The following is an 11,351-nucleotide window of genomic DNA, read 5'->3' as shown; positions in this document are numbered from 1 at the left end:
TCCATTGGATAATTTGTTGTCCACCAGGACTCCCAGGTCCTTCGTCATAGGGCTGCTCTCCAGCAGATCACCTCCTAACCTGTACTGGTGCAGTTTATTACTCCTTCCCAGAAGCATGACTCTGCACCTATCCTTGTTGAACTTCATTAGGTTCAGTAACTTTTGTCTTGTGAGTGACAAGTAGCAGAAAAACAGCCAAAAAAAAAATATCCCATAGAGCAAGATCGGGGCACACCCACACCACCTTGCCAGCCATGTCAAGAACTTTGGAGCCTGCATGTTTATTGTCTTCCTCCACTAAGCATTTGTTCAGCTGTAATAAACATCTGTTCAAATACCTCACCTGTCTCTTTTTTTAGTTTTGAGCTCATGTAAATCTGTTGTCTCTGCAATACTCACTAACAAACGTATTGCAAGAACAGTGCTTTACTGAAGCAGCTGTATAATGCACAAGTTTCATCAGAAGTGTGAAACTATTAGAATAAATATATTCAAGCTATATAAACCAAATAAAGCAAACCAAATAAAGCTTGCTTAGCCTGAAGGAGACTCAGGGGTGACCTTATTCCTCTCTACAACTACCTTAAGGGAGGTTGTAGACAGGCAGAGGTTGGTCTCTTCTCCCAGGCAACCAGCACCAGAACAAGAGGACACAGTCTCAAGCTGCACCAGGGGAGGTTTAGGCTGGAGGTTAGGAGGAAGTTCTACAGAGAGAGTGATTGCCCATTGGAATGGGCTGCCCAGGGAGGTGGTGGAGTCACCATCATTGGAGGTGTCTAGGAGGAGACTTGATGGGGTGCTTGGTGCTATGGTTTAGTTGATTAGGTGGTGTTGGGTGATAGGTTGGACACGATGATCTTGAAGGTCTCTTCCAACCTGGTTTATTCTATTCTAAACATGAGCAGGGTATATATAGAAGAGTAGAGTAGTCTCCTGTTCCCCAGTGGACTAACTAAACCTATTCAACCAAGTATTTTATGCACTTTCAGAGCCTTTAGAGAGTACTTGAGGAGCCTCATAACAAAAAAAACCCAACAAGCACCATACACTAGACACGGAGTGGTTTTGCTGCTGGTTTAACTCCTAGAAGGTGTCTCACCTTCCACGTCATGCAGTTTCTGCTTCAGAGGAGTGTTGGAAGCTCCAGCTAAGTGCCATCTATGTAATTTTAAACTGAAATTCAACAAAAAACATTAGGAGACATAAGAAGACACTCCCACTGAATTTTTGTGGCACCAGAAGTTTAGCAGGTGATGACTTTTGAAACTTGGGGCAGGGCACATCAGAAAAGCATAAACCACTTTAAGCAACTTATTATAGAAGCGTTTAAAATAAATAATAATAATAGTTTTTTTTAAAAAAAGGCCAAGTGGAAAAAAGAGGCATAGTTTAGTTTCTTCACTTTCACATTCCTGGTGAAAACGGATGATAATCCACAAACAAATTACAGCAAAAGTAAACAAACATGCTCAGCTGAGGAAGGTCTGTTCCCTTAGGGGGGGGTTCGTCCCATTTTTCCCCCGTTTCCTCCTCCTTTCCAATGGCCTGGCGCTCTGCGGGGCCCGGGGCTGGGAGCGAAGAGGAGGCAGCGGCGAGGGATCCGCCAGCCAGCCTCGCTGAGACGCAAAGGCGCCCGGGAGACCGCCAGCAGAAAGTTTGTGCATAGGGGCACAGGACGGCGCAGTAAAGGGAAGAAGGAAAAGAAGAAGGAGGGCGGGGAACGGATGGGATAAGGAGAAAGAAGGCGGAGACGAGAAGGAGGGCGCTTGTCAGAGAGCGTGGAAAGCAGGTATCTGTACCTACCGGCCTCACTGTCGGGGCGGGGAGAGCTCCCAGCAGGGGCAGAGAGAGGGCGGGCTGCTGGGCGGTGATGCTGGAGGGGCCGAGCCTTGGCCACAGCCGCTTATAAAGAAATGCAGGCGGTGGGGCGGGGCCCGGGGGCGGCATGGCCGAAGTAAAGCTGGCAGTGCTAGGTGGTACCGGAGCCGGCAAGTCGGGTAAGGAGAGGAAAGGGGGTGGCATCGGCACTATAGATCCCGCGATGACTTTTCTCCGGGTTTGGTGGGGAAGGGGACGCGGGGCTGGCGGCGAGACGGCCGGTGGGACCTCAATAAATCTGGCGTCTGTTTCCCTCCTTCAGCGCTGGCGGTGCGGTACCTGACCAGGCGCTTCATCGGGGAGTACGCATCCAACGCCGGTGAGCTTTGCGGCCCGCCGCTGGGCTCTGGGGAGGGGGCGACGGGAGCATGGCTGCCGCGGGGCCGGGGCTATCTGTCGCCCTCTGGGGCTTCCTCGGGGCTGGGCGGACTGCACGGGCAACGCAAAACGCGTCTCTTCAAGCATATATTGGAACGTGTTATGGGAGAGAAGTGCACTTTGAGAGAGCCTTTCCGAGAGATTCATGTTTTCTCTTGCTTATCGGTGAGGTTTAGTAACAAGCTTTGAATGGGAATAGGCAAGGCAGCTCTCTATGGGGAGATCACACAAAACTCCAGCAGCACACCCAGGCACGGGTGCTGCCCGAGTGCGCATCTCGAAGCGACTAAGGAGTCATAGGAAAGAAAGATAACGGAAAAGCATGGGCAGATTGCATGTGCGAAGCCCATGGCGGGGGTGGTGGGAAGGAGGGGGTGTAGCTAAATGGTCCTTGAGGTCGCTTCCAACCCTGACAATTCTATGATTCTGTGGTTATAGTTAACTCCATCAGAGAAAGATAAAGAAGTGGGTAAAGAAATAGAGTGGGGGGTGGGGGAAGCAAACCCCAACACAACTCACTTCTTTTATGGAATACTTACTCCTTGTCTCTGTAGGAGAAGTAAAACAGATTAGTTCCTGGGTGCTGCTGGTTAAAGCATAATGCAAAGCCCCCTGCTTTTGCAGGAATGCACTGACTTGATAGGTTTGAGGAAAGCCTCACCATGCTGAGGACAGAATTTCTTATTCATGCCAGAACAAACATGTTGATCCTTAGGACACTTTTGAGATCTTGGAATATGGCAGAGCAGGACTTGAACTTTCACATTCTGGGTAGAAGCACTATTTAACTGGTACACAAACACCCTCTGAAGTGTGTCACTCCAGCTAACAAGGAATGAGAAGTTCCAGAACTTCACAACGAACAGAGATGTCATCTACATCACTTTCCCTGATAAAGTGAAAGAAAGGCTCTTTAAAAAACTTTTGTATAAAACTCAGGGTAGCTTTCCACGATGTATAAATAAAAAGGAGCTAAGCTGAATTGCATTGAATATATAAAAATTAACTTATGCTGAAAGTAAAGTTAAAGAGGTACAAAAATGCTCTGCTAGTACTTTCCACTGTACAAATAGTGACTAAAAAGAATTTGTGTCCTACATGGCTTATATAGTTCTCAGCTGTCACATGAGTTACATGGTATGCTCTGTGCTCCATGTGTTTTCTAAGCCACCTGCAATTAAAAACAAGTTTTTATGTTCTGAGCCTCCTGAAAATCTCAGTACAGGCTTGTCAAATCTCCAGAACAATGTTTGTTGGAAGATAAGTTTAGTTAAGAGGAACATGGTACTGAACTGAAGATGCTGAGTTACAGAGATCATGAATTCTGCATATGCCCTTATTACAGTTTGTGTGTTTTCTGTAGTGTCAACACTAGTTCTTGTTTCTATAGTTCAGTAACTCTGAGAAATTACACTGTAGATAGCCTGTTGATAACGAGTGTAATGAACACAAGATGTTTACACTTACTTAGAACAAGCAACCTGCTGCTTGAAATAGAATAGAATCAATAAGGTTGGAAAAGACCTCAGAGATCATCAAGTCCAACCTGTCACCCAACACCTCATGATTAACTAAACCATGACTTCAAGCGCCACATCCAATCCCTTTTTGATCACCTCCAGGGATGGTGACTCCACCACCTCCCACATTCCAATGGCCAACAACTCTTTCTGTGAAGAACTTTCTCCTCACCTCAAGCCTAAACTCGTTCCTCTTGTTCTGGTGCTGGTCTTTCTGCAGTAGAGTTCTTAGGACTCTCCACCAGCTCTAGCAACCCTAAATCTGAGAATTGATGCTACATAAATATATTGGGATTTAGTCTAAGAATATAATCCTATATATATAATACTATTGGTTAGTTTTGTGATCAGACCTCCACTATCTATCTGTTATAAGAACTAAAGTACCAGGTTTCATTGTAAATAAACATTATTTAAAAATGATGACTTTAGTGCAGAACCAAAACTTGCACACAGACTGAACCTTGGTCTTGTATCAAAATGAGTAGTCATCAGCACTGAGCTGATTCTGAGCATTGGGCATCCCCTTCACCTTTGTTTTGGAAGAAGGAAACTCAGGTGTAAAAGAAGAGGACACAGTCTCAAGACTGAATGTTAGGAAGAAATTCTTCATAGAGAGAGTGATTGCCCAATGGAATGGGCTGCCTGGGGAGGTAGTGGAGTCACCATCATTGGAATTGTTTAGGAGGAGACTTGATAGGGTGCTTGGTTGCATGGCTTAGTTGATTAGATGGTGTTGAATGATGCTTTGGACGCGATGATCTTGAAGGTCTCTTCCAACCTGGTCTATTCTATTCTATTAATTGCACCAACACTTCAGTGGGGACGCCACAGTGAAATGGTGCTGGCTGACTTAAGGGCTTGAGCAACTCAAGTTTTTATAGTGTGTCTTGAAAAAGGAAAAAGAAAATCAACAGAAACAAACAAGCACTCCAAAACAACTCACAAACAAAACCCTCAATAACAAACAAACCCCCCTAAAAACACCACAACAAAAAAGCCCCAGGAAGCCACAACAGAACCAAAAATACATGGCCTCCTTTCTACCTCAAACAAATCAAAACACAAGCAAACAAAAAACAAACTCAAGAAACCCTCACTAGTACTAAATCTTATATTAGCCACCTTTTCACTTCCATCTCCTATCACTAATGCTGTTTTTCTTTGGATACCATCTATTTTTTAGAATGCATCTACACTAAACATCTGTGCCTGGATGGGAGGCAGATACACCTGGAAATTTATGACCCTTGTTCACAGGTAAGAATTTTAGTGGGCAAGGAAAGGCTCTCTTTCATTCTAAGTGTGTAATGGTAAAAAGATTCTGGGAGTTACAAACTTTTTGTCTTTGGAATTTGTGCTTACTGGGGCTTTTTAAAAAGACTGAAATGTTATGGTTGCTGTTGCTCAGACCTGCAGAGTACTTTTCCATTTCATGGAAGAAGCCCTTCGTTGCTTACATCTTCTGTAAATGCTTTCGCATGTTGGAGTATTACTAAGAAATAACTTTTCCCACTTCTGCCTTGTATAGGTAACTGTGGATATAAGTTATAGGACTGTATGCACTTTTGTCAAATACCCTAAATGTATGAAGTTCAGTATGTAAAGCAAGCAGTTTATTAAATGTCTGCAGAAATGTTCAAAGTAGGCAGGCCTGGAAGTCAGACTCTCATTCACAGAACAGATCCAAGGAAAGCCATAATGCAGGCTTGTACATGTTGACAGCTGAACTTTGATCACAATAAACCACTTTGGAATAAAGATTTTTTGTATTAATTTCTTTCTTGCTGTTACAGGAATAGAGATATTTAGGTACTGTGTTACATATGTAGACCTGCATTCATCTGTCTAATTGCATTAGGTCACAAGCTCCCCTTTTGGGCACTGATTAGGGCAGTGAATGCTAATGCTGAAGTGAAAATGTCTGATCTATACTTAAATTTAAAGACTGTAAAACTCAACCTAGAAATGAACCACCCAGCAGATCAATCTTCCTAGAGACAAGGAATGAAATGCTTGTCCCAGAGCAATGGGGATCCTGAAATAGCCACTGTGCCATATAGCACTAAGGACTCCTCCCCTCCCATACAATCTGTTAGAAACTACTGTTCTGTGGACTTGCTTCCATCCCTCTCAGACTACTTTCCTAAGCCTATCCACAGCTTTCACTTAGTGCCATATTAAATTCTATGACTTGTGAACAATTCTTTAAGATACTTGAAACATTGCTGGGGGCAGCTAGCTAGGGAAAAGCAGATTAGATAAGTTCGGGCTTTAGTTGTTACAGTTTGGGCACCATTTTGCTTTTAGTGAGAGCAGAGATCAGCTCTGTTGAGGGAAATTCCTCTTGCTAGCACTCTGAGCTGTCTAGTACCAGTGCTTCCATAGGAACAAGGCCTAACTTTAGCTGTATGCTGCTGCTGCTTTTTAGTGCTTGCAGAGGAGTAGGTAATGAGTGGTGGTGGTACTGCCTTTTGTCTAAAAGGAGTGGTGATTTTGGAAAGAGATGGATGAGATACAGAGGTCCTGTATCCCATGGGAGCTGGGGAGAAAAAGCATGTCCCAAGAGGAGGCCAGACTGGAGAAGGAAGAGTTGTCATTTTGGTTTTGCTTCCTGAAATCTTTCTGCTCTCTTAGTTTTCCCTCTAGTAGCTGGATCTATGTTCTGCAAAGCTCACTGGCCCTTCATCTGTGGGAAACAGCTGTGGCATGCCCAGGTCACTGTCCCTTTCCCTAAACCTGCTGCGTAGTCACCACAGCATTAAAAAAGCTGTTGTATTAGAAGTTCTGAAGTCTTCAGGCAGTTTACAGATTCACAGACTGCATTTGGTTGGAAGGGACCCTCAAAGGTCATCTTGTCCAACATCCCTGCAGTGAGCAGCAACACCTCCAACTAGGTCACGCTGCCTAGGGCCACATCAAGTCTGATGTTGAATGTTTCCAGGGACAAGGCCTCAACCACATCCCTAGGCAGCCTATTCCAGTAGTTCTGGAAACTTATTTCATCTTGGCTTTTTCATGAATCCCCTTTCACTGACAGCATTCAGTTACCATTCCTCATGGGAAGTTACAACCTTCCCAGTCCAGCTGTCTGTGATGCTTACAGATGCTGCCCTGATACTCTGCAAATCAAGGCAGCTAGGGTGGGATGTCAGTGGAGATGGTCTTTTGCAAACTGCAAAAATGCTAAACTAGTGAGGGCACAACTTAGTCCTCAAACTTCTCTTCCTGATAGGTTTTCTATGGAGCAAAAGTATTTTAACTTATTGTGGATCAATGGTCTTCCTGGCTGCTACCAAGTCATCTGCAGGAATCAACCAATTCAAAATAGCTTTTTAAATTGCATATTACTTAGCTTAATTGGACAACTTGCAGCTGTTGCTTTCTAGAAATCATAGGTGTGACAGTTTATTGGGGTGAAGGGACTCAGTGATTGGTGTAACCTCATTATGACTTGAGTGATTTGTCACTGGCTTTATTAAAGTCAGCTGCAGATTGAAAGGAGATATTTTTTGAAAGGAGATATTTTTTTTCCTCAAGCTTTCTCTAGACATGAACAATGCAAAGAAGCAATAGAACAAACGAAGAAAGAAAGAAAATAATCAAGAAAGAAAATAAAAGGAAATAATCAAGCCTAGTGTAGTCAAAATATTAGAAAGAAGTAAAACAGAGCTATCACCAGAAACTGCACAAATATTGATCACTCCTGTATGTTTCATTCTCTGGTAACTGCAGAATATTCAGCATAAGCAATGGTTGTACAGGTTATGCAATTTTACTGCTTAAAAGTGTAAACTTTCCATAATGAATTAGTCAGTGATCCAAAATGCCTTCTGTAGTGATGGTTATTTATTAGACACTTGGAGCGGGATTCACTTGAATTCAGTGGCAGCACCTGCACCTATTAATAGCTTTTTTGCAACACAAGATACAATGTTTTCACATGCACAGTGACAGAGAAAATGCTCTGAAGTGACAACAGTAACATTCTTTTTGCATGTGAATTTGAACTTCTTTCAGCCACAGCAGGGGAACCTCTCCCTCACAGACAAGCTCCACTGGGCTGATGGATTTATTATTGTTTACGACATCAGTGACAGAGCATCATTTGCATTTGCAAAAGCACTGCTGTACAGGATCCGAGAGTCTCACCTAGGAGCTTGTAAAAAGTAAGTGGCATTATTATTTATTTCCTTCCCCCCACTTTGACAGACATACAAAAAAGCTGGGAACGCTTCTGTGAGCTGTAGGCATCCTAGCATCAATTAAAATTCAGCAGCATCCAAGTGGCATAACAATACTGACAGTAAGGTACCTGAAGGTAAACTGTGTTGCAAATTGCAATCTGTTTCACTGTATCCAAAGCCAAGCACATCAGGACTTTTGTTCTTACTTCTTACAGCACTACTGTTTAAATAATTGCCAGAAATCTATCTGTTGTGAGTTACATGGGTAAATAGCTGTGGTAGTTTGTGCTTTTACACTCCCACTCTCTTACCATTTGAGATGCCAGTGTGGGGGTTGAAGAAAGCCTCCGAAACTGCTTTTAGCAGTGACCCTAACATTATTTGTGCACATGGGTGACCATATGGTAAGAAATAAACTACTTTCTTTCATAAAGAATCACCAAAATTACAGGTCTGAGTACATGTGGTGTGGGTTCCTGCATCAGTCATCTAAATAAATGGCAACAAAACAACAGAATCATAGAATGGCTTAGGTTGGAAGGCACCCTAGAGATCTGCTCCACCCTCCCCACTATGGGCTTCTCAGGGCCTCATCCAGCCTGGCCTTGAGCACCACAGGGAAGGAGACTTCCACAGCCTCTCTGGGCAGCCTCTGTCAGAGTCCCACCACCCTTGTACTGATGAACTTCTTCCTAAGATCCAGTCTAAACCTACTCTCCCTCAGCTTAAAACCATTCCCTCTTGTCCTGTTGCTAGACGCCCTTATGTAAAGTCCCTCTCTAGCTTTTCTGTAGGATCTCCTCAGGTATTGGAAAGCAGCTATAAGGTCTCCCTGGAGTCTTGTCCAGGGTGAACAGCTCCAGCTCCCTTAGCCTATTCTTGTAGCAGAGGTGCTCCAGCCCTTGGATCATCTTTGTGGCCCTCTGGACTCACTCCAACAGCTCTGTGCCCTTCTTATGATGGGGACACCAGAACTGGCCACAGTGTTTCAGTTGGGGTCTCACAAGAGCAGAATAAAGGGGAAGAATCAACTCTCTTGACCTGCTGGCCATACTCATCTGGATGCAGCCTAGGATGTGATTTGGTTTCTGTGCTGCGTGAGCGCACTGCTGGCTCATGCTGAGCTTCGCAATCAATCAATGCCCCCAAGTTTCTTTCTTCAGAGCTACTACCAACCCTCTCTGCACCCAGCCTGTATTTGTGCCTTATTATTAGAAGCAGAGTAAAAGCAAGCAGAAACTTTTCTGGTTTACTGCTGACCTTTCTCAAATAAAGTTTGTTTGGAAAGAGTAATTCTAGCAAAAGCTGGGAATTAGATCCCTGTGTTCTCTTCTGAACTTTGCCACTGGTGCACCACTTTGATTCTCTTGTCTTATCTGCAAATGGAGCTAATGAGCAGCTTGCTTCTTCATGAAGTCTAGGACCTGACAAAATACTCAGAGTAGCAGTGCAGAGTATCAGAACTGCAGTGAATGAAACGTTGATGAATTCGCTGAGTTGAGGAACCAAAATGAAAACTTGTCAGTAGAGATTATCTTGTCTGGAAAATCCTTTGGTGTTTGACTATGGCAAATGGAAAACTCTTAACTCCACCTGAAAAGGTTGTTAGGGGCTTGGTTTGTTCTTCTGTTTCTTGGGGGCTTTTTGTGCAATGCTTGTTATCCTGACCATGCAAGCTTCTCATACACAGTGTGTACAGCACGGCGTTCTAACCTATCTTTTGTCTAACTGGAACCTTTTTGATTTCAGAATGATTGAGTCGTCAGTATTTTTAGTTGGCAATAAACAGGATTTATGCCACATGAGGGAAGTTGGCTGGGATGAAGGACAGAAGCTGGCAAAAGATAACAAGTGCCAATTCTGTGAACTGTCTGCAGCAGAACATTATCAAGAAGTTGTGACAATGTTCACAAAAGTCCTGAAGAATATCACATCGAATTTCAAAGTCAAGGACAAGAGACGCCTAAGTGGATCAAAGTCGATGGCCAAGTTAATCAACAATGTGTTTGGAAAAAGAAGGAAATCTGTGTAAAAAAAAAAAAGGGAAATTAAAAAAATTAAGATGGTTATACTGGTAGTAGGAACAAGCTGAAGTAATGGAGCACAGGCAGCTCCTTGGGAATCAGTCCATTTCCTCCTAAGGTCAGTGTCCGTAGGAGAAGACAGTATCCAAAAGCAGAATATAGTGTGGTCAAGTGGACAAGGTCTGGATCTAGAAGATCTTCTCTTTCCAGTTCTACTACAGATCAGCTATGTTAAGGCTATGACACTTAAACTTTAAGCTGCTCCTCTCACCCTTTATCTGGCAAGTTCTTCAGAAGGGAGTTTTAGTCTGTATTTATATAACACTAATATGATCGTGGATAGAGCTTCTAGGTGTGACTGGAGCATAAACAGTTATTTGCAATAAACTCAGCCTAGCTGATCCAAATCCTCGGAGTTCTGAGCAGTATCTTTATTCAAGAACCTTTGCACTAAAGAAAAGCAAAATACTGCTGCTTCATGTGGTAATGAATTTAACTGAGGGGAGGATGGCTGAGTTCCTTGTCCACCTCCAGATGCCTAGCATCTGCTGAAATTCATATGAATTAAATGGCTAGATACCAAATCAACAAAAGGTATTTACCTGCAAAGCTGCTTTGCAAAGGTACCAGAAGTAGGGAAGCAGATAAAGTAGTATTGTCTCCTTTCAGTGTCTTTTTTTTTTCCCCCCCTGAGTGATGAAAGAAAGTAGAGAGAGGGTTGAGAAGGGTTGGAACTGAAATGTCAGTGAAGTGTTAGTGGGCATTGGTCTGTTTTGACAAGGTAATTGTTCAATGAAATGACATTATGGCTGTGGCCAGCATAAGGCCAGGGTAACATCTTGGGCTGATCCTTTTCCTGGAGCAGTTTTCATGGGCTGTAACAAAATTTCTTTACCTGTAAGGTGGATGTGCCTGTTCAGTTTTAGATGGGAGTGGGAGCTTGAAAAGCATGTGGACTGGTAAAAAGCACAAGCTCTTTGAGATGTCTGGCAGGATTTAAAGGTCATCCTGCTAGTAAGACTTGTGCTCCAAACTTGCACAGAGTGTTTTTCCTAAGGACCAATATCTTTACAGCTACCATACTGAAATGCCACTTGTGAGAGCATTAAGGAATATGTTAGCTACACTGTTCAAATGTGGATATTAAACATCAGATGGGACTAAATATATTGTCAATTGACATTCAGAGCTCTTGCTGTCAACAGCTAAACAAGGGCTTAGCCAGTGTGTTCATAAGTGCTGTGCTTATACAGAAATGGAAGGGAAGAGAATTGTTCTGAAGATTAATTACTGCCTCCTACCCATTCCAGGAGACAGCTGGGATTCAGTTTTTACAGTTACTGAGTTGAAGCCCACTGCTACTC

The 11,351-nt window shown here is 43.4% G+C and overlaps 1 protein-coding gene across 1 annotated transcript; it reads left to right on the top strand.

Moving 5' to 3' along the window:
- The first annotated feature begins 1,932 nt into the window (after positions 1-1,932).
- Positions 1,933-10,677, top strand: RERGL (RERG like). The gene is made up of 5 exons (XM_068141891.1): positions 1,933-1,997; positions 2,141-2,197; positions 4,963-5,036; positions 7,797-7,945; positions 9,713-10,677. The coding sequence occupies exons 1-5, from the start codon at positions 1,946-1,948 to the stop codon at positions 9,993-9,995; spliced, it is 615 nt and encodes a 204-aa protein (XP_067997992.1). The 5' UTR covers positions 1,933-1,945; the 3' UTR covers positions 9,996-10,677.
- The last annotated feature ends 674 nt before the right edge of the window (positions 10,678-11,351 follow it).

The sequence above is a fragment of the Melanerpes formicivorus genome, unplaced genomic scaffold (genome assembly GCF_026170545.1).
Source record: "Melanerpes formicivorus ecotype bairdi unplaced genomic scaffold, bMelFor1.0.p_v2 SCAF_8, whole genome shotgun sequence".
NCBI classification, from domain to species: Eukaryota; Metazoa; Chordata; class Aves; order Piciformes; family Picidae; genus Melanerpes; species Melanerpes formicivorus.
Note: the sequence above shows the minus strand (reverse complement) of the source record. Positions and strands in the feature narration are given on the sequence as shown.

What these genes read in the sequence shown, in the direction of transcription:
- RERGL (XM_068141891.1), top strand. Translation starts at nt 1,946, where the DNA reads ATGGCCGAAGTAAAGCTGGCAGTGCTAGGTGGTACCGGAGCCGGCAAG. An exon ending in TACCGGAGCCGGCAAGTCGG is followed by an intron (nt 1,998 to 2,140) that starts GTAAGGAGAGGA and finishes TCCCTCCTTCAG; the next exon opens with CGCTGGCGGTGCGGTACCTG. An exon ending in CACCTAGGAGCTTGTAAAAA is followed by an intron (nt 7,946 to 9,712) that starts GTAAGTGGCATT and finishes TTTTGATTTCAG; the next exon opens with AATGATTGAGTCGTCAGTAT.